The sequence below is a fragment of the Camarhynchus parvulus genome, chromosome 24, assembly GCF_901933205.1.
Source record: "Camarhynchus parvulus chromosome 24, STF_HiC, whole genome shotgun sequence".
Classification (NCBI taxonomy): Eukaryota; Metazoa; Chordata; class Aves; order Passeriformes; family Thraupidae; genus Camarhynchus; species Camarhynchus parvulus.
In genome coordinates this window covers 7,545,833-7,573,319 of record NC_044594.1, presented here as the reverse complement: position 1 = coordinate 7,573,319, position 27,487 = coordinate 7,545,833, and the positions used below count along the sequence as shown (strand labels likewise).

The following is a 27,487-nucleotide window of genomic DNA, read 5'->3' as shown; positions in this document are numbered from 1 at the left end:
ATCAAGGATAAGGATAAGGAAAACTGCCCACTAAACAGAAGACAACTATACAGATGCCAAGCAGAATCCATCTTGCCTTGCAATCTGGGACGTGCGCCCTAATGACGCACTAGCCAGCCAACCAGCATTACAATTGCTATCTTAACCACCGTGTCCATCATCCTCCTTCCTATCTCCCCTATAATCCTTACCATTATCTAAGAAACTTAGGATTACCTAAACGGAAGGCCTTCAAAGCCTTAAACAAGAGTTAAACCCTCTTAGCACAGGCTCTGAAAACCACAAAAAACCTGAAACTGCGGGCACCACCAGTGGCGTTGTTTTGCAGGGAAGCTGTGCCTGCAGCACGAGGAGCTGGCCAAGAAATGCATCGCGGCGCTGGCGCGGGAGCTGGAGGTGTCACCGGACGTGGCCGTGCGCAACAACGCGGCGCTGGTGCTGTGCGACCTGTGCGTGCGCTACACCTCGCTGGGGGACAGATACATCCCCAACATCTCCCTGTGCCTGCGCGACCCGCACCCCTTCATCCGCAGGCAGACCCTCATCCTGCTCACCAACCTCCTGCAGGTGAGACACAGTGGAAGTTTTCCAGAGTAGAAATCCATTTTAAGTGAAATGTACATTTTTTGAATTAAGTCTGTAGCTTGCAAACATAGCTGTAGCACCCCGCAAACTATTGGCTAATTAAGGAGACACCCTCATCCTGCTCACCAACCTCCTGCAGGTGAGATAATGTGGAAGTTTTCTGGAGTAGAAATCTGTTTTAAGTGAAATGTACATTTTTTAAATTAAGTCTGTAGCTTGCAAAGGAGTGCAGTGTAAAAACAGTGTTGAAGAGCACACCTGCCATGGGGTGGGAGAGCAGATTTTTCATTTTTCTATTTATTCTTCATACCTGGGGTAAACCTCAGTGTGCTGTTGTGGCATTTATGCTGCTTAAAGCATCCCCCGAAATACTTGGGGTTGTTTTGGGGTTTATTTTATGTGCCTCTGGCTGAAGCTTTACAGCTTGTTCGTTTACCTGACTACAATGTGGAGGTTCACACTGTTTTCCTGGTTCAGGTTGTTGATTTCTGCTGATTTTCACAGGAGGAGTTTGTGAAATGGAAGGACTGCCTCTTCTTTCGGTTTGTCAGTGTCCTGGTGGATCCAAACCCAGACATTGCCAGGTAAAAATCTCAGCTGTGAAATGATGGAGGAGGTGAAGGGCAGAGATGTCTCAAAAGCTGTCTCAGTCTTGGTACCTTCACATTGTGAAGAGGAATGCCAGTGACAGAGCAGATTATCCCTCTAACCTCTGTACTTCCTTTAGGGTCTGCAGTGGTGGCACAGAGGTGATGAGCCTCTCTCCAGGTCATTTGAAAGTCCCAAAGAGTGTCCTTGGCTGTCCTCAAAATGTGCAGCTCTGCTCTATTTAGGACTCAGTTATCCAGAAAAAAAGGAATTTTTGAGGCAGACCCTTGTGAAATCTTCCTCGTGGTTGTCTGACAGGCTCTGTCTCAAGTGCTGGATTTGTTTAAGAACTAGGATTAAATATTTTGTTGCAGTTTCTTTTTTCTTATGTTGCGTGCCTTGCCTTTTTAGCCTTCTGCCATATCTTGTAATTGTCAGAGGAATGACCTGTCAAATGATGTGTCAGAGGAATTATGCACTCTCATTTTAAGTGCATGTTTATGAAGTTTTTGGAGGTTTCAAGGTCTCCAGCTGCTCTGTTATGTGAGAAATGAATGGGGCAGGTTTCTCTCAGGTGGGGAGCTCACGTAGAAATTAGGGTCCAGAGGAGCATTGGACACCTTGCTGCTCATTTCTGCCTGGAACAGTAAATCTAAGATGAATATTTCCAGAACTATCAACCTTTTGTCAATTACCATTCACATTTCCTTTTCTCTTCAGTGTCTTTTTTTATCTAAAAATGTCTTTCCAGTAGATGGTGGCATTGCAGCATCGTGTTCCTCCCATTTCTCTGAGAGCCTTTTCCTTTGCATCTGCATTTGGAGACTGCATCCACACAAAACCACTTTCTTCAAGCCTGGGGTTGCCTTGCAGCTCTTGCAGGACCTTTGGTGATTAACCTGTTGCTGAGTGCTGTGTCTCAGCCCCAGTGGAACTCAGGTTATTTAAATAATTAAAATGCTGTGCCTGGATTCAAGTTCAGATTTATTTCTGACTCAGTTTGCTTTAATGGCCATAAAAATGAGCAGTGCTGTGGATGCTGGAGATGTCTGTCCCTCTGGAAATGTCTGTCCCTCTGAGAAAGGGTGGAAATCAGTGAGCTGGGCAAGAATTAAATGTGGTATTGAGGGAGATGTGGCAGAGGAAAACCATCCTCCTGCCTTGAGAGCCCTACACAGCTTCAGGGGTGGCTTTTGGAAACGATTCAGTGATAATTTCTTCCTTCTCCTCCTCTGCAGGTTTGCAGAGTTCTGCCTGGTGCATCTCTTGCTGAAGAGGAACCCTGTGATGTTCTCCCAGCACTTCATCGAGTGCATCTTCCATTTCAACAGCTACGAGAAGCACCAGAAGTACAACAGGTTCCCCCAGAGCCAGCGGTCAGTTGAGCACATTCCTGGCTAATTTTTGCTAAATTATGGGCTGTCTGGCCACACAGCTCTCAGTGACAGCACAGCACTTGTGGCACTTGGTAATTATCCATGCAAGTGCTGAGTTGTGTCCTGCCCTCCCTGTGACACTGCTGTGTGTCATTTGTAGGACTGTGTGCTGTCCTAGCAGGTTTATGGGTTTTAAAAGTGGCATGCAGATATCCCTGGCTGATTTAAGGTCTCATTATTCCTGGGAGCTGGCATGATGTGATTTGGGCCTCTGTAAAATGTTGTGCTCTGCCACAGGGCGAAGCAGCTCTTCTCTCTGAAGGGGAAGGAGAACAAGGAGAAGAGGATGAGGATCTACACCTTCCTGCTGGATCATTTCACAGATGAGCAGAGGTTCAGCATCACCACCAAGATCAGCCACAGCATTCTAGGTAAGGGTTTAAAAATGCCTTTAAAAACCTGGTGTCTGTATAAAATCTCATGATCCAGGTGTTTTATCCTGGTTTGCCCCTCACTGCTGCTTCTGGAAAAACAAATTATTTCTTGCCTGTGTCTTCCAGCTTGCTTTGTGGATGAGGTCCTTCCTTTGGACCTGGAGGGCAGTGAGCTGCTCTCAGATACGTTTGCAGTGCTCAGCTGCAAAGAAATCAAGCTCTCAAGCATGAGGTCCAAACCTGAGGAAGACATTCAGGCTGATGAAGATGAGATGGCCATGGCCAATGCTGTCATGCAGGTGGCCCAGAAAAAGCTCATTTCACAGGTGAGGGGCACTTGCTGTGCTGTGGGGAGAGGGGCTTGGGCAGCTCTATGTCTTGTAAAAGCACAATATGAAGGCAGAATTGGTGAGGGATGTTGTTGTGGAGGTGGAGGGAGCAGAGGTGCATTTCCCAGGAGCCAGGGGAGCTGTGCTGAGCTGGATTTGTTCCCCACCCCTCTCCTTGGCGAGGCATTTGAGCGGAACAATGATTTTCCTGCACCTCTGGGCAATTTGCCTAGTGAGATCTGAGGGACTTAGTGATGCGTCTGAAAAGGCTCCACTTAGGTTAAAAGCCTCTGTGCATGTGTGTGGTGTAAGAGCAGCCTTAATTACAGTGATTCCCTGGCTGTGGAGGGAGAACTCCTCTGTGGAGCCGGAGAGTGGCTTCTCCTTCGCTGCCTCGCATAACTGTTCATGCCTTGTTCACAAAAAGGTTCAAAAGAAGAATTTCATTGAAAACATCATCCCAATAATCACATCACTCAAGTCCTTGATGGAGGAGAAGAGGATCCCAGCTCTCAAGGACCTGATGAACTGCCTGAGGGTAAGGGGAAGTGTTTTCTTGCTGGTCATGATGTTTTGATCCTCTCTGGAGTTAATGTGCAACCACTGCCACAACCCAGAGCCTTCTGAGGAGGGAGGAATTCAGAAGATAGGATGTTGTGACACTGCCACTGTGCTAAATAACGTGGGAGGTGGAGGGATTGGAGATGAGGCTCTCAGTGTGGAACGTGGGCAGGAAGAGAGCTCAAACGCTGCAAAGCTTTTCCATGTTCTGAGGAACAAATTGGAGATAAAACTCTTCAGTCTGTTAAAAACACCTCTGCTCTACCAGCTGGTGTTTCCTTTTGCTCCCAAGCAGCTGTGATCTGAATGGGGATGTGAATCAGTAGCTGGGGGAGATTTCTGAAGGGGTCCAAACATTCCTTGTTGCTGCAGGAAATGATGCAAGATTACCGAAATGAAATCAAAGACTTCTTTGCTGTGGACAAGCAGCTGGCAGCCGAGCTGGAGTATGACATGAAGAAATATGAAGAGCAGCTGGCCAGGGAGAAGGAGTCAGAGCAAGAGCAGCTCCCAGCAGCCCACAGGGAGGTGGTTATTGCCATTAACTCTGTACATGGCTCCTCTGCTCAAATTCCTGTGCTCACAGCACCCAGGCCCTGCCTGGGGACCCTGCCCTTGGAGCAGGATGGTTACCAGGGGTTCTCTCCCTCTTTGTACTTCCTGACAGAAGCTTTGGTTTCAGAGTCATTTGATAGCCCTAGAACATCAACAAACAAAGCCAAGAGGAGCAGCAAATGATTAATGGAGAAAGAATTCAATTAAAAGGAAAAAGCAAGTCTAATTTGGCACTAGCTGGGCTTAAATGTTGTGTTCTCTCTGTTCCCAGAATGATAAACTGGTAACAAAGAAAAGAGTTCACTTTGCCTGATGTCAGGTGTCTACAAAGTGAAAGTTCAAACCTGTCCCAGTCATGAGATACTCTTTTAAATTCAGTGTAAAGAAATAAATATGTGCCTGAGTCAGTTGTCCTGAGCTATTTTAGATCCCTACCTTAAGAGGAGATGACTTCTAGCCTGGAAGTTCATTTCTCTGCAGACCTTAGAAGAACACTTTATATATATAGACCTCTAAACTGGGACATTTGTGTCCCTGCTCCCTTCTTGGTAAAATTTTGCCCAATAAATTGTTCCTCCCCAGCACCCTTTCCATCCATCCCACAAGGGGCACTTCTGAAACACTCAGGCCCAAGCACCTTGCAGGATTTTCTGCTCTTGTCTCCACTGTCAGACATGACCTGTTCTCCTGTTTTCCACAGCAGACTCCATCCCTGGAGAGAGCTGCAGCTCCTGGTGGCCAGAATAATACCAGTGCTCAGTCCTCTGGGGGTGGGAGGCCATCCACACCTGGCTCCATCCCTCCCCCTGGCCCCTCTGAGTCTGCCACCCCTCGTGCTGAGGCTCTGAAGCAGCCACTGGTGGGTCGCAGGTATGGGCTCCTCTGCTACCTGGTATTTTACATTTATTACATATTTGTATTTCTTTTATATATTTATATTTCATATTTCTATATTACTTTCTATATTTTATATGTATATATGATTTTATATTCTGTATTTATTAATATTATTTTATTATGTATTTATATTATGTATTTTATTTTATTTTTCTATTAGGGTTTTTATATATTTTTGGTTTTATTTTATATAATATTTATATATTACTTTTTATTATTTTTATTAAGTATTTATATTTTATTATTTTTATATTAGAGTTTATATATTTTGTATATTTTTATTTATATTTTTATTATTTATTTTATTTTTATTTGTGTATTTAATTTATATTTTTATATTATTTTTACATTAGAGTTTCTATATTATATCGTTTATATTTTTATTTATTTATACTATTTTTAATTTTGTTTTATTTATATTTCTATTTTGTATTTTTGTGTTATTTTTACATTAGAGTTTATATCTTATTCTATATTTTATATTTTTAATTTATGTATATAATTTATTTTATTTTTATATTATTTTTATATTAGAGTTGATATATTTCTTATATTTTATATTTTATTTTATTTATATATTTATATTTATTTATGTCGCTTTGCTGATCCTTTCTTTAGAGAGTGGTCTGAAACTCACAGGTCTTGCAGCATAATCTCATTATTAGGTGTTGAAGATGCTGAGGGAGAGGACAGACCTTCCCTCTGGGCTCTCATTGGGGCTTTCAGAGGGAGATGCCAGCTGCTGTCCCTTTGTGCCCTAGGGCAGCATCCCTGAGCACCCTGGCCATCCTCACCTCTGTCCCTTTGTCCCTTTGTGCCCTAGGGCAGCATCCCTGAGCACCCTGGCCATCCTCACCTCTGTCCCTCTGTGCCCTAGGGCAGCATCCCTGAGCACCCTGGCCATCCTCACCTCTGTCCCTCTGTGCCCCAGGGCAGCATCCCTGAGCACCCTGGCCATCCTCACCTCTGTCCCTCTGTGCCCTAGGGCAGCATCCCTGAGCACCCTGGCCATCCTCACCTCTGTCCCTTTGTCCGTTTGTGCCCCAGGGCAGCATCCCTGAGCACCCTGGCCATCCTCACCTCTGTCCCTCTGTGCCCTAGGGCAGCATCCCTGAGCACCCTGGCCATCCTCAGCTCGGCCAGGAGGGCTCTGCAGGAGAGGAGCCAGCAGCGCAGCAGGAGCGTGGGCAGGAGCTTGGCAGCTTCCTCCGAGGCAGCGGGCACAGCTGGCAGCCAGCAAGGTGGGCACTGCCCTGCAGGGGCACAGCTGGCACCAGCAAGGTGGGCACTGCCCTGCCCTGCTCTGCACGTCCCCAGGCAGAGCTGCAGTGAATCCTAGATCTCACTTTCTCCCTTCTTGTTCCCAGGCTCCTTCCAAAGTCTGAACCAACAGTCCAGTGGAGGAGCCATGGCTGTGGTGGGGAGAGCAATCAGCACTCCAGAGGGTGAGTAGGAGCTGGTGGATTATTTATTTATCTAAGGGCTTGCAGGAAGGAAGAGCGCTCCTGAAACCAAGGGATCAGAAACCTGAAGCTGTGCATGGGAAAGCGCAGTCCAGTGTCTCCATGTGCATCTCACAGGGTCAGTGCAAGGGGGAATTTATTTTGGGATGCTGAGGTAACAGTGCCCTTTGTTCCTTCCTTGGCTCTGGGGTGCTGAAGAGGAAGGTGGCTGTGCTTCCTCAGCAGCCTGCCCTGCCCAGAGGTGTGGCAGTGCCCCTCACACACTGCAAACCCCTGACAGCCCTGAGCAGCCACTGGAAAATCTGACCCTGCCCTTCCTTCCCCATGCTGGGCTGCACTTGTTGCCTCAGTGTTTCTCTTTGCCTGAGCAATAAGCAAAAAAAAAAAAGTGGGGTTTTGTGCAAGAAGTGTTTTTAGAGAGCAGGATTCTTTGAGTGCTGTGGTCTCCTGGAAGCTTGCACGGCTGTTGCTCTTAAAGCACCATATGGTGAAAAAGGAGGGGAAATGTTAATCTGCAGTGGTGCTAGAGCTGAATTCCTGCTTTGCTTGGAGGCAGCATGTGTCCTTCAGCAGGGAGACAAACTGTACAGAGCAGGAGCATCACTTCAGTCAGCGTGTGTTGAGCCATCTGTATGGTGGCACAGGCTGACAGACAGCCAGAATAAAACATTTTATTCCTCTGCTATATCATCCTGAGACTACTGGAGACGCAGTTCTTTGTAAACAGGTTTGTACTTGAGAAGTTGGGAGCAGCTGTCCCCTCTTGCTGCCTCCTTCAGCTGTTCTGGCTGTGTTCTCTCTTCCCTTCTGTCTTTGGGGCTCCTCAGCTCCTGCTTGGTGCTTTGGGAGCAGCTTCAGTGAGCTGGGTGAGGGGGATTGTACATAAATTGTACATTATTGTGGAGATAACCACACTGCAAGGAAGCCCTACTTCCCCATTTTTTCCCCCCAATTTTTTCTCATTTCTTTTCTATTTAATCTTTACCATTTCTTTCTCCTTTCTTTCCCTTCCCCATCACTGTCTCCTTACCAAGGTAACTCTTTCAGACCCACACTGCACAGAGTCACTGGCACAGGTCAGTCCTGGGAGATGCAAGGCAGAGCTAAGGCAGATGGATCAAATTTGATTTCTGCTCTAAGCTTCAGTGATTCCCTTCCAGGACAGGGCAGGAGTTACAGAGCTGTGAAGAGAAGTCCTTTTAGCTGAGTTTCCAACTCCTGCCCTATAAAGCACTTCCTACCTTAATTCCTTGTGAAAGGTTCTGGGAAACACGAGCATAAAACAGAGCGTTGAGTTAAGTAAAATCTGAATATTGTGACATCTCTCCTGAGATAAGTGACAGGAAAGAGACAGCTGACAACCAGGGCCTATTCAGGCAAGCTAAATTCTACCTAGCTCCCCTGTCAAGTGATTCCTCTTGTCTGGCTGCAGGCAGCTCCTCACTGAGTGGCTCTTCAGGGCCTTTGGCAGTTTTCAGATTCTGCCTTGAGTAAGAGGAGCAACTGGTCTGGGTGGGATGTGCTGCTGGGAGGGATGGCAGAGCTTCAGTGCCCGGCAGGACAGGGGGCACAGGACCAAGGTGCCACTCTGATTGCCTCCAGCCAGGGAGGCTCTGAGGCTGGCATTTGGGGTGATGTGCCCATCACACTGAGCACAGGGGTTTGAGGCTGGCATTTGGGGTGATGTGCCCATCACACTCAGCACAGGGGTTTGAGGCTGGCATTTGGGGTGATGTGCCCATCACACAGCACAGGGGTTTGAGGCTGGCATTTGGGGTGATGTGCCCATCACACAGCACAGGGGTTTGAGGCTGGCATTTGGGGTGATGCACCCACAGGGGTTTGAGGCTGGCATTGGGGGTGATGTGCCCATCACACCAGCACAGGGGTTTGAGGCTGGCATTTGGGGTGATGTGCCCATCACACTCAGCACAGGGGTTTGAGGCTGGATGGGAGCCCCTGAGGTCTGGGAGGAAGAGATGGATATGTGTGTTTGCAATTAACTGGATTTACTTGCTCTGTGACACTTGAGTACGGCACAGCAGCGTGCTTTGCCCTCTGGCTGTGTCACAGGCTGCTAATATGTGATTTTTTTATTTTTTATTTATTTCCAGAGACCATTAATGAGTTGACTTTTGGTGCTGGGGTCAGCTACATCAGCATGATGCACACACCCCATTCAGCTCCAGGCAAGTCACCCTTGGCATTCTTATTTGAGGGTAAGGGGAAATGAAGCCAACCCCAAATGACCAAACTCTGTGGCATTTTGTAAAATATGAAAATATTGTGTTTTGTTTGCAGTGAAGAAAGAGGCTGAGGATGGGCCGAGGGATATCATCTGTTTGACATCTCCAGAAAAACCGTGAGTGCAGCACAGGGCTGGGGCAGGCACTGCTGGGAGAGAGAGAGGATGGAACAGGCAGAGAGAGAGGGGCTGGAGCAGGCAGGGAGAGGGGCTGGAAGATCCACTGCAGGCAGAAAGAAACACTGGACCACTGCAGGCAGAGAGAGGCTGGAGCACTCACTGCTGGCAGAGAGGGGCTGGAACAGGCAGAGAGAGAGAGAGAGAAGCTGGAGCAGGCACTGCAGGCAGAAAGAGAGGATGCAACAGGCAGAGAGAAAGAGGGGCTGGAGCAGGCTCTACAGGCAGAAAGAAAGACTGGAGCAGCCACTGCAGGGAGAAAGAGGGGCTGGAGCAGGCACTGCAGGCAGAAACACTGGAGCAGGCATTGCAGGAATAAAGAAAGGCTGGAACATCCACTGCAAGCAGAAACACTGGAGCAGGCACTGCAGGGAAGAGGGGGCAGAAACACTGGAGCAGGCATTGCAGGAATAAAGAAAGGCTGGAACATCCACTGCAAGCAGAAACACTGGAGCAGGCACTGCAGGGAGAAAGAGGGGCTGGAGCAGGCACTGCAGGCAGAAACACTGGAGCAGGCATTGCAGGAATAAAGAAAGGCTGGAACATCCACTGCAGGCAGAAACACTGGAGCAGGCATTGCAGGAATAGAGAAAGGCTGGAACATCCACTGCAGGCAGAAACACTGGAGCAGGCATTGCAGGAAAGAGTAGAGACAGAAACTGGAGCAGGCATGATGGAACAGGCGGAGAGACGGGGCAGGATGGAGCAGGCACTGCAGGGGGAGAAAAAAAAAGAAGCAGGCGCAGAGGGTTGGCCAAGGGTTTGGAAATGCAGGGCTGTTCTCCTTCCTTCCTGCAGCCCGTGCCGCCCCAGGGAGTGGAAGGTGGAGTCCCCAGCCCGGAGGAGCAGCCAGGCGGGGCCCCTGCGGCGCTCCCAGCGCAGAGCCACCCCGAGGGCAGACACCTGAGCCTGCCCCCAGAGCTGCGCACAGCCACCGGGCTCCTGACCTGCCCCATGGATTGGAAACGGCTGTGGATGCTCATCCCGCCTCGTCTGCTCTGAGCTGGCTCTGCCCAGAACTGTCCTGGAGATGGGCAAAACCTGCAGAGCACAGGGATGGGTTGTAAGTGCTGCTCTTCACACTGCAGGGCTCAGAGCTGCAGGGTGAAAGGAGGGTGGCTTTTCACTCTCTGGATGTGTAATTTGGCCATTTGGAAAAGTAAGGGCATGATGTCACCACGAGCTTGGCAATAAATTCATTTATCACAGCTTGCAGGGCAGTGAGTGGCTGGGTTTGCTCACCCAATCCCTCATTGTCCCTCTTGGCTTTATAATAGAGTTGCTTTAATTTGAAAAAAGGTGAAACAGCTTGTCACTGCCACACCCCTAAATCTGGTAATTGCACGCTACATCACTTCTTATTTGTTGTGCAAACTCCTGTGTGTATGAACAGCCTTAATGTTCTTTTTATATGGAATATTTCCATTCTTGAACTGTGTTATTTCCAACTATTAGCATTTGATGAAAATAAATGGTTGCAGAATTAATTCCACCCACGGCGTCTCCCCTTTTCTTCAGCTGACAGAGAAATGATTTCTTTTTTTCCCTGTAGATTTCTACAGCTTCTCAGTCTCTTCCACCACGTCATTGGTATCTTGGGCCCTCAGTTCGATTATTGTTGGGCCAGCAGCTTTTAAATAGAGGCTTTGACTTGGCTGCAAGCAGGGTATGAGTGACTCAGACAAGGTGGGTAAGTGCCTTGTTTATCATAAATATCCTGGGTAAATCTGACCCTTCCTGAGTCTCCCTGATGGCCATGTGCACCTCACTTAAGTTTTTCTGTTTTGAGCTTTTATCACAGAGCTCATGGCCTAGATTTCATTGAAACCCGGAGCTGGGATCTGTTTTATTCCTGCTGGTTTGTCTAAGTCAGACACCAGCCCCAGCATGGAGCAGGATTTGCTGCAGGAGTGGAAACAGAGGCACTTTCCTCCTGCACTGGAATCCCAACATTTGCCTCCACTTTCCCTGCCCTCTTTTGAAGATCAGAGAACCCTTCAAGTGAGGTCAAATTTTATTCCTAAAATCAAAGTCAGAGAACAGAGGATGTATGGAATGGCTTTGGCTGAAGCTATGGCCAAACCATTTATTTCTGTCCCTTCTCTCCTGCCTTCAGCTATTATTTAACCACTCTGAAGGGTAAACCAGGATCTTCTATTTCCTACTGTTAGTTTTGTCCTCGAGCAGTATCTGAGATGAGCCCTGTGAGTTTTAACCTGTCTTCTCTGGAGAAGAACCAGGAGCAAATGTCCAAGAATAAATTGATAAACAGCCCTGGACTTTGTCACCTCCATCCACTGTAAGTGCTCTGACAGGAGAGACTTTCCCTTATTTCACTGCATTGAAAACAGGAGTTTCCCATAATTTGGCTGTTTGAAAACCACCACCAAGCCCAAACAAAAACCCCTACAAGAATGCTTTATAGCCTGGTATTTATGTAAAACATTCTTGGCAAAGTTAAAAGGTAATACATTAGTACAAACCTGAATATTATTCACAATGATACAATGAATTCATCCATCAGCTCTCACGAGCTGGGTGGGGGGGGATCCTCTCCCCCTTCTCTCGTTAGAGATGCCACTGTGCATTTTAGAACTGGGAAAAAAAATAAAAAGAAGTTTGGATTCCTAGCTCTGCTGGTTTGTCACACAAAGGCTGCCTTTGGTGGGGCTGCAGATTGTGCTACCAGAGCTACCCTGGACCAACCCTTTCCTCTCTCTCCTTTATTGAGGTACCCTGATAGCAGCACAGAGGAGCAGTGGATGCCCAGAGGGTGCAAAGGAATGTCAGAACGATTAGAGGCAGCAATCAGCACTGGGTGGTTGGATGAAGAGCTGGCATTAAGAAGGTAACCAGGGAGAAGCTGCAGGATAGTGGTGATGTGTGAGTTTACACCTGGCTGGGGCTGCCCCATCCTTGTCTTTGCTTCCCCTGGCAAAGGGACAAGTGGCAATGCTTTGTTGGGGTGGAACAAATGCAGCAATGGCATGTCCAGCGAGGGCTCTAGGAGACAAAGCAGAGTAAAGCAGAACACGAAAAAAATAACACTGACAGTCCTTTTAAATTGTCAAGTATCCAAAATACTGTATACAGGAAAAGTTAAGACAACTCAATTCATATTGGAAATACAAGAGCACTAAATTCTGCTACATTAAAAAACTTCCTAAACCACAGCACAGTCCTAGTGTTGCATTCACATCTTGCAGCCTGGTCTCACCCAGTGCTGTTCAACACTACCAACATGGATATTTTGGGAAACAAAATATTCCCCATCATTCTCTAAAGCCAAGAGAACCAAAGTTGGTTGGTTTGCCTTTTTTTTTTTTCCTTTACCATCTAGAGAAAAAATTCATCTGACACTGTAAAAGTGCTTTTGTGTTGAACTTTTGCTTTCCTAGCCCCAGAAACAGTGGCCTTGGCCATGTGGTTTGAACCTGCCAAGCTGCTGTAGCTGTCACACTGTGTTAGTGCTTTAGGGAACTTGCAGAGGGGCAGCAAACACTGAAGTCACTCTGTCACCTCTTTGGAACTGAGTCCAAAAGCCATCCTGGTTATTTCTTGCAATGACAAAAATAAAGTTGGTCATCAGCAAGAAAAGATTTTTTTTTTTTCATATAAAAAAGTTGGTAGCTCCTGCCATGAATTTACAAAAACTATCCCTGAGTGACTCTGTTCTGTGTCTGGTAAGACCTCTTGTGACAAGGAAATGGCTGAAGCTGGCTGAAGAGGAAAGAGATGCTGTTCCACCTGCAGCTTTTTGTTACACTTTGCACTAATACTGATATGCTCTGACAGTGCCACACTATAGCAACGTGTGAGCTCCTCTCCTGTAGCTTCAACAGTAAAAAAATAGCTCCGTTACTCAAACACTGCTGGCATCACATATTTACACTTTTAAATAGAAATGTTACCTTTTCTGAAGTAATCAAAATAGATATTTGCAAAAAATTTAGAAGGTGGGGGGTTTTACAAAATAAACGGAGAAGGTAAAAAAAGCTGGAGGATCTCTCAGTACCTTTTATGGCAATCTTAGCCCAGGAAATTATTTGGCTTTAATTTTCCTGAAAGGGATGTCTTAGCAGTGGTTCCCTGCCTCCCCTGTAAGCCTCTTTGCCCACGGAAGGACACAGGAGCCAAGCCTGCTTTGTGCAGATTAGAACCAGGGGTTACCTGGGTGCAGGAGCCCTGCCAGGCAGGGAGCAGAGGCACTGCCCTGCCCTGAGGTCCTGCTAAACAAAGCATTTGGGGATTTACACAAGGGCTGAGGGCATTAGTGGTGGTTTCACTGTCACTGGTGGCCGGGCACCCGAGCAGAGCCAAGCGCAGGACAATCACAGATGTGGAAAAGTCACCAGCCGGGCCTGGGCAATGAGCTGCTGGGAGGAAATCCCCCAGATCTCACTCTCTGAAGTCCATCTACTGCTGTATCAGCACCTTTTTTTGTCTACTGCTAACACATTGCTGCTCATGTCTACTACAGGTTTACCTAATGCTGTGCCCCTGCTGGGTTTGCACGTTGTGGCCGTGTCCCTGCAGCACAGAGAGAAGGCAATTCCACAAACTTCACACAGCCCAGTCTCTTGGGAAGGACTGAAACCCTTCCTCAGTCCAAGGACAGGTTTGGGTGATCCTGTTGGTATCTCCAGAGGCAGGGGAGACGCGAGTTGGGCAGTGAGGAGTTACTTTAAACTTTGGCAAAGAAAAAAAAGATATACAGATAGCTAGCTATCGAGTTCTTGTGTGTTCCAAACTCTTCCAAGCGCACTTAATTCATCTTTTGCTCTTGCTTTGAGTTCCTGGAGGAGGTATTTTCACACTTGCTTTTGCTGGTTTGCAATTTCCTTTTGGCATCTTAGATGACAAATGAAGATTTGTGTCTGAAGTCGCCCTGCAACGAAACAGTTTGGGATGTAGGAAGGATCCAGCAGCTTTCCAGGCAGCTCTCTGTTCCTGCTGCCCCCAAAAGGTGGATCCAAGCTGTGTAACCATGCCCAGGCAGCTCCCATTTCCCACTGGGAAGGAGAGGGAGGTACCAGTTCCCCTGGCCAGGTGCTCCTCCCCTCATCCTCCTCACACACCAAGGCGTGGCAGGGACTTTCTCATTCCCTCACTGATATCTCTGCTAATGGGAGAGGCTTTTTCTGCTCTTAAGCTCAGTGATCTACTCAAATCCCAAAATACAAATTCTCTGGTAAAAGCATCACGTCCTGCCCACTTAATCCAATGAAACTCATCCTAAGGGGGGGTCAGGCCACGAGATAACTCAGAGCAGAGCTGCCTCTGATAGCTCCTGGCATCAGTCACTTCAGGCAGCTTCAACTGCTCTTCATTTCTAAGGAAATGACTCAGCCCTCACCCTTCTGTTTTCCCTCTGTTCCCCAGCCCTGCTGAGGAGGGGAGCCCACTCTCACAAAGTCTGTGGGCCCTCCCAGAGCCTCGTCCTCTGCCCACCCTCTTCCTCTCCTGCCAGAGATGGAAATGCAAAGCATTTGTTGTTACCTCATCATCTGTCCGGATATAGTTAACGCCATCGGGCTTTGCTGGAGTCTTGTAGCTGAAAGAAAGGGAAAAAAATCTCATTTCTGGGACAGGAAAACTGCAGGGTTTTGGAGGGGAGGTGCTGGGAAAGATGGAAATGAGGAGGAGGAGCTGAGTGAGAAGCAAGCAGAGAGAAACCCAGTTTGTTTTTCAAATGAGAGGTCTGTGTTTATTCCATCATTTACCATGACTGGGATTTTGTCTAAATTCCCCTTCAGCACAGGGCGAGAAGACTGCTGTGTGTTTCCCTAAAACTCTGCAAAGAGATAAACTGATTCTTTCTGGGCTTTGCTGCTTTGGTGTCTGTCACTGCCTTTCTGTGCCTCCTGCTCTGTTTCCTGTAGCAATTATAAAGTTCATTTTAATCCTTCACTGCCAGAAGCCTTCAGCATTTTTCTTAGTTACAAGGAAGCACCACTTGTTTGCAATCCCACAGGAACTCAGGATTTATACAAGACTGTCAAGTCCAGTGAATGCCAACCCTCAGCTGCATTTAAATGGCATATTTAGAGCTTTTTCTGAAAAACAAACGAAACCAATGAGAAAAACAAGACAGGACTTGTGCTGAAAAGCAACATTTAGCACAGAACAAATCTATCTGGTGAGAATCTTGGCTTTGCATATATTATCTCCTCTCCAGACTCTGTAAGGACATCGAGGCTTGTCTCTGATGCTAATGCTGTTGTTTTTAACATTTTCATCTGCGCTCCAGAACGGCTGTTTTTCATCCCAAATTTAGGTACCCACAACTAGTGAGACTTTCTGTGGAGAGCCTGCTCTGCTGCATCCATTCCCTATGCATGTCCTGATGCTTCAGACTAATTAGGCAGTGAGCTGAGATGATTAAACCATGGCCCTCGTTATGCCAACAGCACAGGAGCTGCTGGACAAACACCTGCAGGCATTTAATTGTGCTGGGCCCCCTTCCCATGCAAAGGATGAGAGTGAATATCAGAGCACAGCTCTCTCATCCACACCACAATTCTCCCTTAGGAAAATGCCATCCATTCCTGGAAGTGTCCCAGGCCAGGCTGGATGGAGCTCTGAGCAGCCTGGTCTAGTGAAAAATGTCCCTGTCCAAGGCTGGATGGTCTTTAAGGTCCCAATTCACTCTGGGATTCTCTGATGATTCCATGAAATAAACCTGGATGCTGCAGGGTTTTACAGCAGGGCATTGGATGCCTCAGGGACTGGCTTGGCCTGAGGACTTTGGTGGGGAATTAGGCACTGAAATTCCTTTTAGCCACTAATTTTGGCACCCTTCAGTTGTCCAAGAAGCCCAGCTTACCTTTCCCCACTCTCTTTGCCATTTGCAAAGTATCCCCTTCTGTAGGCACAGCAGATCCCAAAAGTGATGAGCACCAGGACTGCAAGGACCACCAGGACTCCCCCGATTATCCCACCAATATTGAGGTCATCTGCCAAAGAGAGACACCAGCTCAGTGTTTCTTCAGGGCAGCAGCCACATTCCAGCTTCACACACACTAAAATGCCATCTCTCAAGTCTTTTAAGCAATAGTTCACAGGAAACTAGTGAGTCCTTGACTTCAAGATTAAATCTGTTCACAATCTGATGTTTCCCTGCATTTTCAGATTATTTTTATCTCCTTATGTTTGGGGCTATGAGAAAGCAGGGAAGATTTAATGCTGTAGGATGTCCCCCCCCAATCCTGATGGTGATGGCAGTTTATTTATGGTGATAAATCAGCCAGCATTGATGAAAATTCTGTAGAGAGCCACTCACAGACTTCCATCTCCTGCTCCTCACACTTGGCAAAGCCAGCCTCGTTTGTTGCTATGCAGGAGTAACGACCTGTGTCACCTTTGTGCACTGCATGGAAAACCTGGGGAGGGAAAAGGGACAAAGGGAAGGGATGTGACATGAGAAACGAGGCACTGTGAGGGAATAAAAATGTGTATAAAAACGCATCTCTGCTAAGATCTTCTCCCATCAATCCTCCCTCTCCCAGCTCGCCCAGACCCTGGCACACCTCACCCCCTTCAAATTATTCATTCCTTGAAAGCCAAGCAATGTTTCTCTGAATTTACAAGCAGCCTTAAAGATAACCTGTCTAGCCAAACAAGTCTTGATCAGGTGTGTCAGGGCATTACCAGAGTGCCTGTGGTAGGGTTCAGGGTGTAGGAGGAGTTGTGGGGTTTGGATTTGCTGTCAGCTGACAGAGGTTCGCTGTTGCGGTACCAGCTGTAGGTGGACTTGGGGAAACCTTCATTCTCATGGCAGTGAAGAGAGGCTGACTTGCCAACAGGGACAGCTTTAGGCACAGAGCATCTGGGAGTCATGGGTTTCACTGTGGGGAGACACAAACCAGGTGAGTGGCACTAAAATTCTCTGCTCTCTTAGGCAAAACCATCCAAACTTCCCATTATTCCCAGCTGGTTTTAAACCTCCCAGAGTGGCACTGTTTGGAGATGCCCACAGCCCTTTCTGTTCCTCTTGCAGTGGCTGTGGGCTTGTGTCCTGGATTGCCAAGCAAATTGTATTCTATTTTATTTATTTATTCTATTTTATTTATTTATTCTATTTTATTTTATTCTATTCTGTTATTCTATTGTATTCTAGATAGAATTGTATTCTGTTTGCCATTTGTATGGCAGTTGTCTTCTGTTCAGTGGGCAGTTTTCTTTATCTCTGCCACACCCACTCCTCCCTCTGGGGGAACATCTGCTGATAACAGCCATTGAATGTCACTGCATGGCTGATAAGAACTACAGCATCCCATTGGGAGATGTGAGCCCAGAGGGAGAAACAACCCCCCCCCCAATATAATCTGGAGATTCTGGACACCGCCAAGCATTCCTACCTGGATATAATCTGGAGATTCTGGAACACCAGCCAAGCATTCCTACCTGGATATAATCTGAGATTCTGGAACACCAGCCAAGCATTCCTACCCGGATATAATCTGGAGATTCTGGAACACCAGCACGGCTTCTCCACTGGATTTCCCAGAGGAACAGCAGCTGCCTCTTCCCCTGGATCTTCAGAGGCAGAGACTGCACCTTTCTCCAGGATCCCTGCTCCAGCAGAACCACCCCTGACACTGCAGGAGGGCTGAGCCACAATTCCAATGGAACTGCTGCCAGCACCCTGACCCACAGGGTGTCAGGCTGTGTTCTGACTCTGGCAGTGTTGGTTTAGTTTACTGCATTATTTATTTTATCTTTTTATTTTCTTCACTAATACAGAACTGTTATTCCTGCTCCCATATTTTTTGCCTGAGAGCCCCTTAACTTAAAATTTATAGCAATTTGGAGGGAGGGGGTTTACATTTTCCGTTTTAGGGGAAGCTCCTGCCTTCCTCGGCAGACACAGTTTGGTACCTTGGACTGTGAGCTGGATGTTGATCTCGTCGATGGTTTTGGTGTCGGAGGGCGCAGCCACCTCGCAGCGGTACGTGGCCGTGTCCATCCTCGTGGTGTTCTTAATCACCAGGGACGTCCTGCTCAGGATCTCTGCCCGAGTCGCAAAGTCTCCTGACACACAGAAAAAAAGAGGGAAAACAGCAGGGGAATCAAGATTAATGACTCGAGACTGAAAACCAGACTTGTTTTGGGTATATAAATTAAGTGGTTGTTCTCAGACGCTTTTCCAGAGTCAAAGGAACTCAATGCTTGAAAATCCCAAAGGAAACCAAAGCTGCCAACCATGTAAGAGGATGAACTGGAAAGCATCACTCCAAACCTCAAAAACTGCGGCAAAATCGAAATTCCAAGACAGCCTCAGGCCTTGCCTCCTTTGGGAGATTCATTTGGATGTGGCTCTTGGTCCCATGTGAAGTGCTGGAGTAATTCCAGATGGAGTCAAGCCCTCCTGGCACTGGAGTTCTCCTGCCAAGCCAGTGAGGCTGCTTCTGATGCCCCCAGGATGCTGCAAATCCCTGTGTAGCCTCAGCAGAGAGCACGGGCAGCAGGACACACAGATCCCTGCTGGGGTGCAGGTGGAGCCCTCAGGTGTTCTATGGAAAGCCTGGAGGGGACAGTGCCTGGTGCTGAGAGCTCAGACACCCAGTGACCATGGGACCCACAGAAGGGAAGCTGCATCATTCCTTTCTTCCCCGAAAAATACCTCCTAGGCAGGATCTCACTCCAGCTCCCTGTGGCTCTCTACTGTGAGCTGTCAGTAATGAGGCAGGGAGGAAAAAAACATCTTCCTCCCTCTCCATCCTGCACTTCAACTGTTCTAGAAGAAAGCAGCCAGCCAGCCGGAGCTCCGGCCTTTCACAGGCTTGTTTGTTCCCCATTGTGCTGTTTCTGAAATCTGTTTTGGAAATCTGAGAACAAGGAATCTTCATACCCTGCATTTTGTTGCCAAAAAACACGTAAGAGGTTTCTCCATTCCGGATTTTCTTCCACTCGATTCTGGGGTCTGGCGTCACCGTGGATTTAATGATGCAGGACAGCTCCACACCTAGCAGGAGAAATGGAGGCAATCCAGATTAATACGAAGCAGCTGTGTTTTTGCTCTGCTCTGAGCACTCTCACTCAGTGTTTTATTAGGAGATGCTGCCCACAAAGCAGAGCCTTCTCTTTCATCTGCCTCACAAACAGAAACGCTGCTGGGTTCCAGGAGCTATTGGAAGATGGATTTTGGCCAGCAAAAATAATAGTCCAGCAGTTATCAGCTATGGAGAGAAATGAACACCCTGTTCTCTGCAGGCTGGGGCTCATGGCAAACAAAACCTTTAATCAGAGTGAGCCCTCAGCCCTGTCCTGCTGCTGAGCAGAGCCACACCATGAGCCAGGGGTGCAGCATCTCCCTGGGCACTGCCTGGGGATGGGCTGGGACAGCAGCTCCTGGGGACAAACCCAGCAAATCCTGTCCCCTTTGCAGCTGGCCCTGGCACCCCATCTCACCAGCAGGGTGAGAGGAGCCTTCCCAGTGTCCCAGGGCACGTCTGTAGGAGAGCCAAGAGAAAATGTCCCAGACATCTTTTTATGAAAAAGCCTTTCCTTAGGATTCCTTTCCTCCTGAGAAGCTGAGAGGCCTCAGGAACAAAATGTAAACTATGGTTATCTGCTGATGTGGAATGCAACAGCTGCATCTGTGATTGGTCTCATAGAGCTGTTTGTAATTAATGGCCAATCACAGCCCAGCTGGCTCGTACTCTCTGTCCCAGTCACAAGCCTTTGTTATCATTCCTTTCTATTCTTAGCTGAGCTAGCCTTCTGATGAAACCTTTTCTTCTATTCTTTTAGTATAGTTTTAATGTAATATATATCATAAAATAATAAATCAGCCTTCTGAAACATGGAGTCAGATCCTTCATCTCTTCCCTCATCCAAGAACCCCTGTGAACACCGTCTCAAGAAAATATAAATTTCTCTCTGTGTGTATTAATTGCATTATTTTCCTTTTCTTGGGACCCAGTTCAAAAAAGCACTTAGGCAGAGACTTTGCAATGCCAGTGGCTTGCAGAGGACCTCAATAAACCATTTAAAACAGGGAGATACAGCCACATTCTCAGGCACTCCTCTGAATCCCTGGCTCTTGTAGTCCTGAGGAACCAGTGAGCAAGGAGCCAAATTTTCCTGCATTGTTTGGCCTGATGCAGCACAGGCAGCACTCACTTTGGAATTCCTGCACCACAGGCTTGGTGTTGCTGGATGTCAGCTCCACAGCCAAGAGTCTGCAGCCTGGAAAAACAAACAGAAGGTAATAAGAAATAGCACAGCTCATAAGTCACCCAGCCAGGAACAGGCTGCCTGCTGAGAAATCATCCTGGCCAGCTCTGAGGAGTGACTTCCCCAGACAAAACCTCTTCCTGCCTACCAGCACAGCTCCAGCAGGACTGAGTTTATTTAGGAGTTGTGGTGTAAATACAGGAAAATATAATCGTTAGAAGTAGCAATTAAAGAGGAGGATTAACATAATGGCACAAAGGCAGTGCCAGCATGAGCCATTTCCTTGTGCTTATTTAGATGGGAAAGGAACTGTGCTAATGCAGGAGTGAAAGTTTTATTTTGAAAATTAACTTGAAGGTCAGAAGACAGGAAGCAGACCAGTCTCCAGAGATCTGGTCAGTTCCTGGGAGATGGAATAGGCCAGGCCTGGCCTCTCGCAAATGCTGATTACATTGGCAAATACTGCAAGTGTGGTAATGTAAAATGTGAGGCAGTAGATCACAAAAGGCCTGTGAATCAGGAGAAAACCGCTCAGCTCTTTGGGTAGAGCCCCAGCCAGACCCACAGTGGGGAGGAAGCTCAGCCATGCAATGCTGTGAGGCTGCTTACAACACAAACCTGCTTGTTCCCTTCCTGCTCTGAGCACCAAATTGTTCCCAATTAATCCAGTCAGCTTCCCTCTTCTGCATGTTCCTTCAGTTTGAAAAATCTGCCTTTTGTGTCCCTTCTGCTGTGCACCCCACCAGAGCAGGCATCAACAGCAGTCTCGCTCTGCTGGATGCCCAATTCACCAACAACTCTCCAGAGGGAGAGGGAAACAAGCAGGGATTTCCCTGGGAGAGTGACGCAGACGGGATATTCTGGAGCTGGGTGTCCTGGTTCTCCTTCTCCCAGGCACACCCTGGTGTCACCAAACGAGGCGCCAAAGCCCCTCCAGGAGGAGGTTCCATGCTACAGTCAAAATAATCAAAATAATAAAAAATAATCAGCTGCAGGGGCCTGCTGTGGTCACATGAGCAGCTCTGCTGTGACAAATCCCATCACAAGTTTGTGGAAATCTAAGGGAGATGCCCACTGAGCTCGCTGGGCATTGATCGAACAGCAGCTTAAAAATGATGGAAAACCCTGCCTCAGGGACATGGGATGTGGCTGAAGGTTAAGAGTAAAAAGCCATAACAATCATGGATAGAAAGCAGAGAAGGCAGCTGCAGGGAGATGTGGAGAAAGAAATGCTCTCCAGCATCATGACCCAGCTGGAAATTCCTGTGCTGGCTTTCAGGGGGGGAAAGCTTTTGGGCAGAGATTGACAGTGCAGGGACAGCATCCCTCTGGTGGAGTGGCATGGCAGCAACCTGAGAAACACCCAAGAGCTGCAAAGTCACTCCCACTGAAAGCCTGAGGGCCTCCAACACGTAAAACCCTTCCAGCAATGCTGAAATGTTCCCTGCTGGTTCCTGCCCCTCATTTGTTAAATGCTGATGCTTTCCTGGTACCCCAAGGACCAGCAGGGAGAGCTGGAGTTTGGCAGGGTTTAGAAAGCTGCCTTTGTGTCCAAAATCATTGTTTCTCACACAAAAGCCACGAGCTGATGCTAACTAATCGCTGGCCCAGCCAAAACTGCTCCTAGCAGGACTTTTCCACCCTTCCCCCTCTGCACTGGAGACAGTCATGCAGCCTTTGGGAGAAATCCCATACTGAACTGAGCTGACAGAGCTCTGCACTTTGGTTCTCTCCAGGCAGGAGCTGGTCTAAGCAGTAATTTTTGCAAGTCTGCTTTGAAGCAGAGTCCGTTTTCATAAGAGTTGCTGCTTCCAGACCTACCCCCTGAAAGCAGGGAATTGTGCCAGGCAACGCCAATGCTTTCCCTGTCCTCTGTGCATCAGGGAATTGTGGGTTGATTTGGGTTGGAAGGGACCTTAAAGACCCTCCAGTGCCACCCCTGCCATGGCCAGGGACACCTTCCACTGTCCCAGGGTGCTCCAGCCTGGCCTTGGACACTCTCAGGCATCCAGAGACAGCCACAGCTTCTCTGGGCACCCTGTGCCAGAGCCTCCCCACCCTCCCATGGAGGAATTTGTCCTAATATCCAATCTGTGTTGTCAGCTGGAATCCAGTCCCCCTTGTCCTGACACTATGCTTTTGTAAAAGGGGATTTTTAAGTCCCCTGATCCTCCAGGTGTTCTGTGTGGGGCTCCCACTCTCAGGATCAAGAACAGATTCCACTGTGCCCAGCAAAGCCCAGAGCATGGGAAGCTGCTAATCCCCCAAAGACAAGGCACAATTTTTGGAAAATCCTTTTGGAATCTTTGGAAACGTTTCTAACAGTGAAACACAGCATATGAGTGCCTCTGCTGTGAGACTGCTGCTTCTGGAACCAAGAATTGAACTGAGAGCCCAGGCCTGAGCACTCAGCTGATCTGAGGGGATGCTGGCTGGCCTCCTGCTCTGGATCAGTTTTAGTTTTGTTACAGATTCCTGCTTGCACAATATCTTTTTCTGGAAAAGTGCTCTCCCATCAAACAGACATGGCAACAGTCCTACATCTGCTGTAGTTAGAAAATCTGCTCAGCTGAAGGTGGGGACGACAAAACCACAGAGCTGTGTAGCTCTGTGAGGGAGTTATGGCTCTAGAAATATTCACTCCAGGCCAGTGGGACTCCATCAGACTGCAGCCCCATCTCATTTCTCAGAAACTGCTCACAGCAGGCTTTTTCTCACCCACTAAACACAAGAGATTCAGGTCTATCCCTCAGGCACAAAGCAGGATGACAACAAATTTTAGACAGAAGCTGAGTCCTTGGAGACTGTGTGAGAGGTTCTGACATTATTACATGTATTGACCGTGGGCAGAGATCAATGTGGCTGCTTAAATCACTGCTAAGGCAGATTTATTCCCCTCTCTGTGGCAGAATACTGCAAGTAGCATGTTCTAAATTAAAAGAAGGTGACAGCAAAGCAAAACAAAAACCTGAGCTGACCATACAGACTGTACAGAAAGAGAAGAATGTCTTTCTAGAACCTTGCTCTGTTGGCAAGAGTTGTTTGTGTTTGTTTTGTTTCGTGTTAAATCAATCATTAGTGCTTAATAATCTTCTAAAAGGTGTTGCTTTAGGCTCCTTCCAGCCCAGCCAAACAAGCAGCAAAGGGTTTGTGTTATGTAAATCTGACTTCAAAGGCCTCAGCACCCGGGGTTTGGAGAACAGCTGGAATTGCATTCCCTGTCCATGTGTGCCCCAGCACAGGCTCCCACCACAGCCACATGTGCCACATCCCTGCATTCCCAGCAGATCCATATGTGCTGCAGCTCCCAGCTCCTACCAGGTCTCCATAGGCTGCAAAATCCCAAATCCTACCAGATCTGTATGTTCTACCCCTCTGAGTACCTACCAGCTCTCTATGTGCTGCAGACTCAGCCAGACATATGGTTGAATCCCAAATGTCATCAGTTCTCCAAAATAGAATCCAGGACAAGCCACTGAAGTCTATAGCATATTCTTATGGCACTTTTTTTTTTCAGCTAAAGAGATCCAGCCCATGCTTGTTACTGTGACTCATGGTATCTGAATCATTTTAAAATGCTATATTGAAGGAAAAAAAAGCAGCTTTATAGGCGACTCTGTGTGTTAAATTTCCTTTCTATGGTTCAAAGCCAAACCTGACCTTCCATCTCCTTCCATCCTGATCTCTGTTTGAAAGCTGTAGGCAGAAATTTGAAGAGAAGGTGAGGTATTGTGTTATAGGGAAAGTGAGAGGATGACCAGGAGAGAGTTTGGGAGAAGTTCCTGGCAGCATCCTGAGCGGCAGCCTCGCTCGATGTTATCTGATACAGTAATTTTAGTGAATGCACCGTCAGGCACAGGCAGTACAAAACCACGCAGCTGCATTTAAACACCTGCCCACCAAAGCAACAAAAATATTCCTTGCTCGAGGTGTCCATCATCAGCAAGCCCTTGCTGGATTTGCAATTCAAAGCGTGCCTAAGCCATGTGGGAATGCTGTGATAAACCACACACCTTGTTCAGCACCTCTGCCTTCTGGGTGGGTACCCGGTGCAGCAGGAGTGAGGGATACGTTGTGGGGTGTTAAAACATGTTAGCTGAACCCTCTGCATGTCAGCAGCCTCAGGGCTGCTAGTCTGGAGGTGCCTCTGGAGCATCCATCGATCCATCCATGGATCCATCCATCCATCCATCCATCCATCCATCCATCCATCCATCATCCATCCATCCATCCATCCATCCATCCATCCATCCATCCATCCATCCATCCATCCATCCATCCATCCATCCCTCCATTCATGGATCCATCTCATCCATCATCCATCCATCCATCCATCCATCCATCCATCCATCCATCCATCCATCCATCCATCCATCCATCCATCCATCCATCCATCCATCCATCCATCCATCCCTCCATTCATGGATCCATCTCATCCATCATCCATCATCCATCCATCCATCCATCCATCCATCCATCCATCCATCCATCCATCCATCCATCCATCCATCCCTCCATCCTCAGTGCCAGGAGCAGAGGTGACAAGGACAGCACAGCCCGGGCACAGAGCAGCCCAGGGCAGCTGGGCAGGGCAGCCAGGCTGACCCAGGGCTGGCCCTGCCTCTCAGGGGGGTGTGCAGCAGGGAGGAGGCTGCCTGGGGAATGGGTGGGAAACCTGCAGAGGAGCCGCACAGAGCTGGACTGGGTAAAACAAGGAGAAGGGAGGCTGCATTCCTGCCCTCCGCTTATTTTGAGGAAATCACCATAAGCCCTTTCAGGAGCCTCTGACCATCTGCCTGGAAATATCCATCCTTTTGTCTCCCAGTGCTGCAGGCTCTTTATCCCCCCTCTTCTCTATTCCCAGCGAGTCCCGTTGCAATTCCACAATCAGACTTGTGCCAGGTGGTGCAGGACAGACAACGCAGCGTGGCACAGCAATGAGGCACCACAGTGCCTGAGGCACTGTTGGGTGAAGTATTTTGGGCTTTCTTCGTCCAAATGTCTTTGTGTGGAACTTCAGGAATGGCAAATGTACTTGTGACAGATAAAGACTGGATTTGTAAACGTTTTGTAGCACTCAGTCTTAACTTCCACTCCTTTCCTCCAGCCCGAGGAGCTGGTGCTGTGTTTGCTCTGGCCCCTCAGTGTCAGGCTGAAAGCCCCTGGGGGCTGATAGGAGGGAGCAGGCAGGTGATGGGCCGTGTTTGCCTGGTGACCCGAGCCAGCCACGTGCCTTTTTTTATTCCAATTTTCCATGGCACCTCCCTGAGCTCAGCCTTGACTCCGGGGTGGGCTACCCTGCTGGAGAACAATGTCAATGTGCAGCCAGAGATTAGTGAACAAAAGGGAGTGTCTCCGTTCAAATTAAGTAACAGATGGACCTGGTCTGTGTGGGAGCTGATAACAGTTATAAAAAGGCCATCACCAGACTGTGGCCAGCCCACCCTGGAAAAAACCCACTCAGTCGTAAATCCTCTGTGCTGTTATAGCTGCTTGTGCGAGTAAGGCTTTATTTTTACCAGCTATCATCAACCAGCATGCCTTATTTTAAGATGCATGGCTTTTACTGCTCAGCTAAAAGGGTGCCAGCTCTCCGACAGACACCTCCCAGCAGAGATGTGCCCGCCTGGGCAGGGAGCACCAGGCAGAGTTAACCCAGAGAAGGGAAATGCAGCCTTACAGAGCAGCCTTGGCATCCACAGGGCTCGGGCTTTGCTCTCCTCCTCTCATGGAGCTCACTCGTGGCAGTCTCTTGTGAAATGCTGGTGGTGAGGGGGCCTCTGGTGGTCCCAGTAGCAGCAGGACCCCACAGGATGGAGCTGTGTGGAACACCATGGGGTGTTTGCATTCATCTGGAGGTGTAAGAACTTGGGATTTTGCCCTTAATTCACTTTCTTCCTCCTCGCCAGTACAGAAGGTGAGGAGATGCCTGACTTCAAACAGGGTACGTGCAGTTCTGGAACGAAATCTTAACCTGTTTAAATCTCCTGATTTAAATCTCCTGACTTAAACTGGGACCTTAAAGACCTGACTGCATTTGCTGCAGAGAGGGCTCATTAGCACCCAGGCCACGCACACAGGCTTTTCTCTTCCTTTCCTTTTTCCTTTTTAGTTTTTTCTTTCCTCCTCCTTCTCTTCTTCATTTTTCTTTTTTCTTTTTTCTTTTGGACAGGAGGATTTACTGTTCTACCTCCTAACCAGACAGCAAAGCACACCCACCCTGAGGAGTGGAACAGGTTGCTCTCAAGGAGATTTGGAACCCTCTTAGGTCAAAAGCCTCCCTGCAAAGCAGCTCCTTCTGCAGGCAAACACTCCTCCTGTCTCCCAGGCAGGCAGGGAAGCATAGGTGTTGCCTGGGAAGACCACATAGAGCTCTCTGATGGTTTCCCCCAGCCTGGTTTCATCACTCTGGGCTGCAGCTGCAGACAGACTGTCTCAAACCACCATCTGATCAGGGCTCCTGCAGCTCAGGGTTTCACAAGCTTTGCTTTCTGTGGCATTGCAGCGTGGGCAGAGATGAGATGTTAAGGTCCTGCAGATCAGCATCTTCACAGAAACAACCCCATTTTATTAAAATGGGGTTTATTCTGTCCCAACAGAGCTGGCTGGAGGCACCAGCCCCACAAAGGGACCCTCACTCTGCTGCCAGCAAGGAGGAGATGGACATTTATACTTCATTTAATACCCTGCAGATGGGGCTGTATAAACCTTGCCCAACATCTTAATCTGGGCCTAGCTCTCCTGTTTTCCCAAGCTCGTCCCCTGGGCTCTGGCTCCTCTCCTGGAGAGGACTGGCTGTACGTGCAATATTTGTGTGCATGACTAATACCCAATACTTAAAGAGATTAGGACGGGAGCAGCAAGGGCTCGAGAGCTTCCAGCATGTCAGATTGCATCTCTTTCTGGAATATACTTCAGGCCAACTTCAGCTCAGAGAGAAGATGGAAAGAGTTGGAATTTGCCCCTCAAAATCAGGGATGAAGGGCAGTGGAGGGGGAACAGAAAGGAAACATGAACAGAAAAGCTGTTACTACCATTCCTGCATTCCTGAATTGTTTCTCCCTTCCCAACAAACCTGAGGCTGAACTGGAAGTCT

At 48.0% G+C, this 27,487-nt stretch overlaps 2 protein-coding genes across 4 annotated transcripts in view; one reads left to right on the top strand and one right to left on the bottom strand.

The window, feature by feature from the left end:
- The window catches only part of NCAPD3 (non-SMC condensin II complex subunit D3), a 38,050-nt gene extending 27,359 nt beyond the window's left edge, over positions 1-10,691 (top strand). For 2 of the 3 annotated variants that reach the window (XM_030965022.1, XM_030965024.1), the window contains 13 exons: positions 329-567; positions 1,090-1,169; positions 2,412-2,549; positions 2,847-2,980; positions 3,110-3,309; positions 3,740-3,850; positions 4,246-4,401; positions 5,129-5,298; positions 6,427-6,566; positions 6,693-6,770; positions 8,903-8,977; positions 9,090-9,150; positions 10,009-10,691. In XM_030965022.1, the coding sequence (XP_030820882.1) occupies positions 329-567; positions 1,090-1,169; positions 2,412-2,549; positions 2,847-2,980; positions 3,110-3,309; positions 3,740-3,850; positions 4,246-4,401; positions 5,129-5,298; positions 6,427-6,566; positions 6,693-6,770; positions 8,903-8,977; positions 9,090-9,150; positions 10,009-10,117 (1,691 nt within the window). In that variant the 3' untranslated portion in view covers positions 10,118-10,691. The remainder of the gene's footprint in view (positions 1-328; positions 568-1,089; positions 1,170-2,411; positions 2,550-2,846; positions 2,981-3,109; positions 3,310-3,739; positions 3,851-4,245; positions 4,402-5,128; positions 5,299-6,426; positions 6,567-6,692; positions 6,771-8,902; positions 8,978-9,089; positions 9,151-10,008) is intronic. The other variant, XM_030965023.1, reaches the window with a different exon arrangement.
- Positions 10,692-12,537: 1,846 nt separating this feature from the next.
- Positions 12,538-27,487, bottom strand: part of JAM3 (junctional adhesion molecule 3) — a 34,206-nt gene continuing 19,256 nt past the window's right edge. Inside the window, exons 2-9 of the mRNA XM_030965001.1 lie at positions 20,338-20,403; positions 19,064-19,177; positions 18,091-18,243; positions 16,861-17,057; positions 16,493-16,592; positions 16,037-16,166; positions 14,710-14,764; positions 12,538-14,098 (exon numbers count right to left, since the gene is read on the bottom strand). Coding sequence (XP_030820861.1) covers positions 14,063-14,098; positions 14,710-14,764; positions 16,037-16,166; positions 16,493-16,592; positions 16,861-17,057; positions 18,091-18,243; positions 19,064-19,177; positions 20,338-20,403 — 851 coding nt within the window. The 3' untranslated portion in view covers positions 12,538-14,062. The remainder of the gene's footprint in view (positions 14,099-14,709; positions 14,765-16,036; positions 16,167-16,492; positions 16,593-16,860; positions 17,058-18,090; positions 18,244-19,063; positions 19,178-20,337; positions 20,404-27,487) is intronic.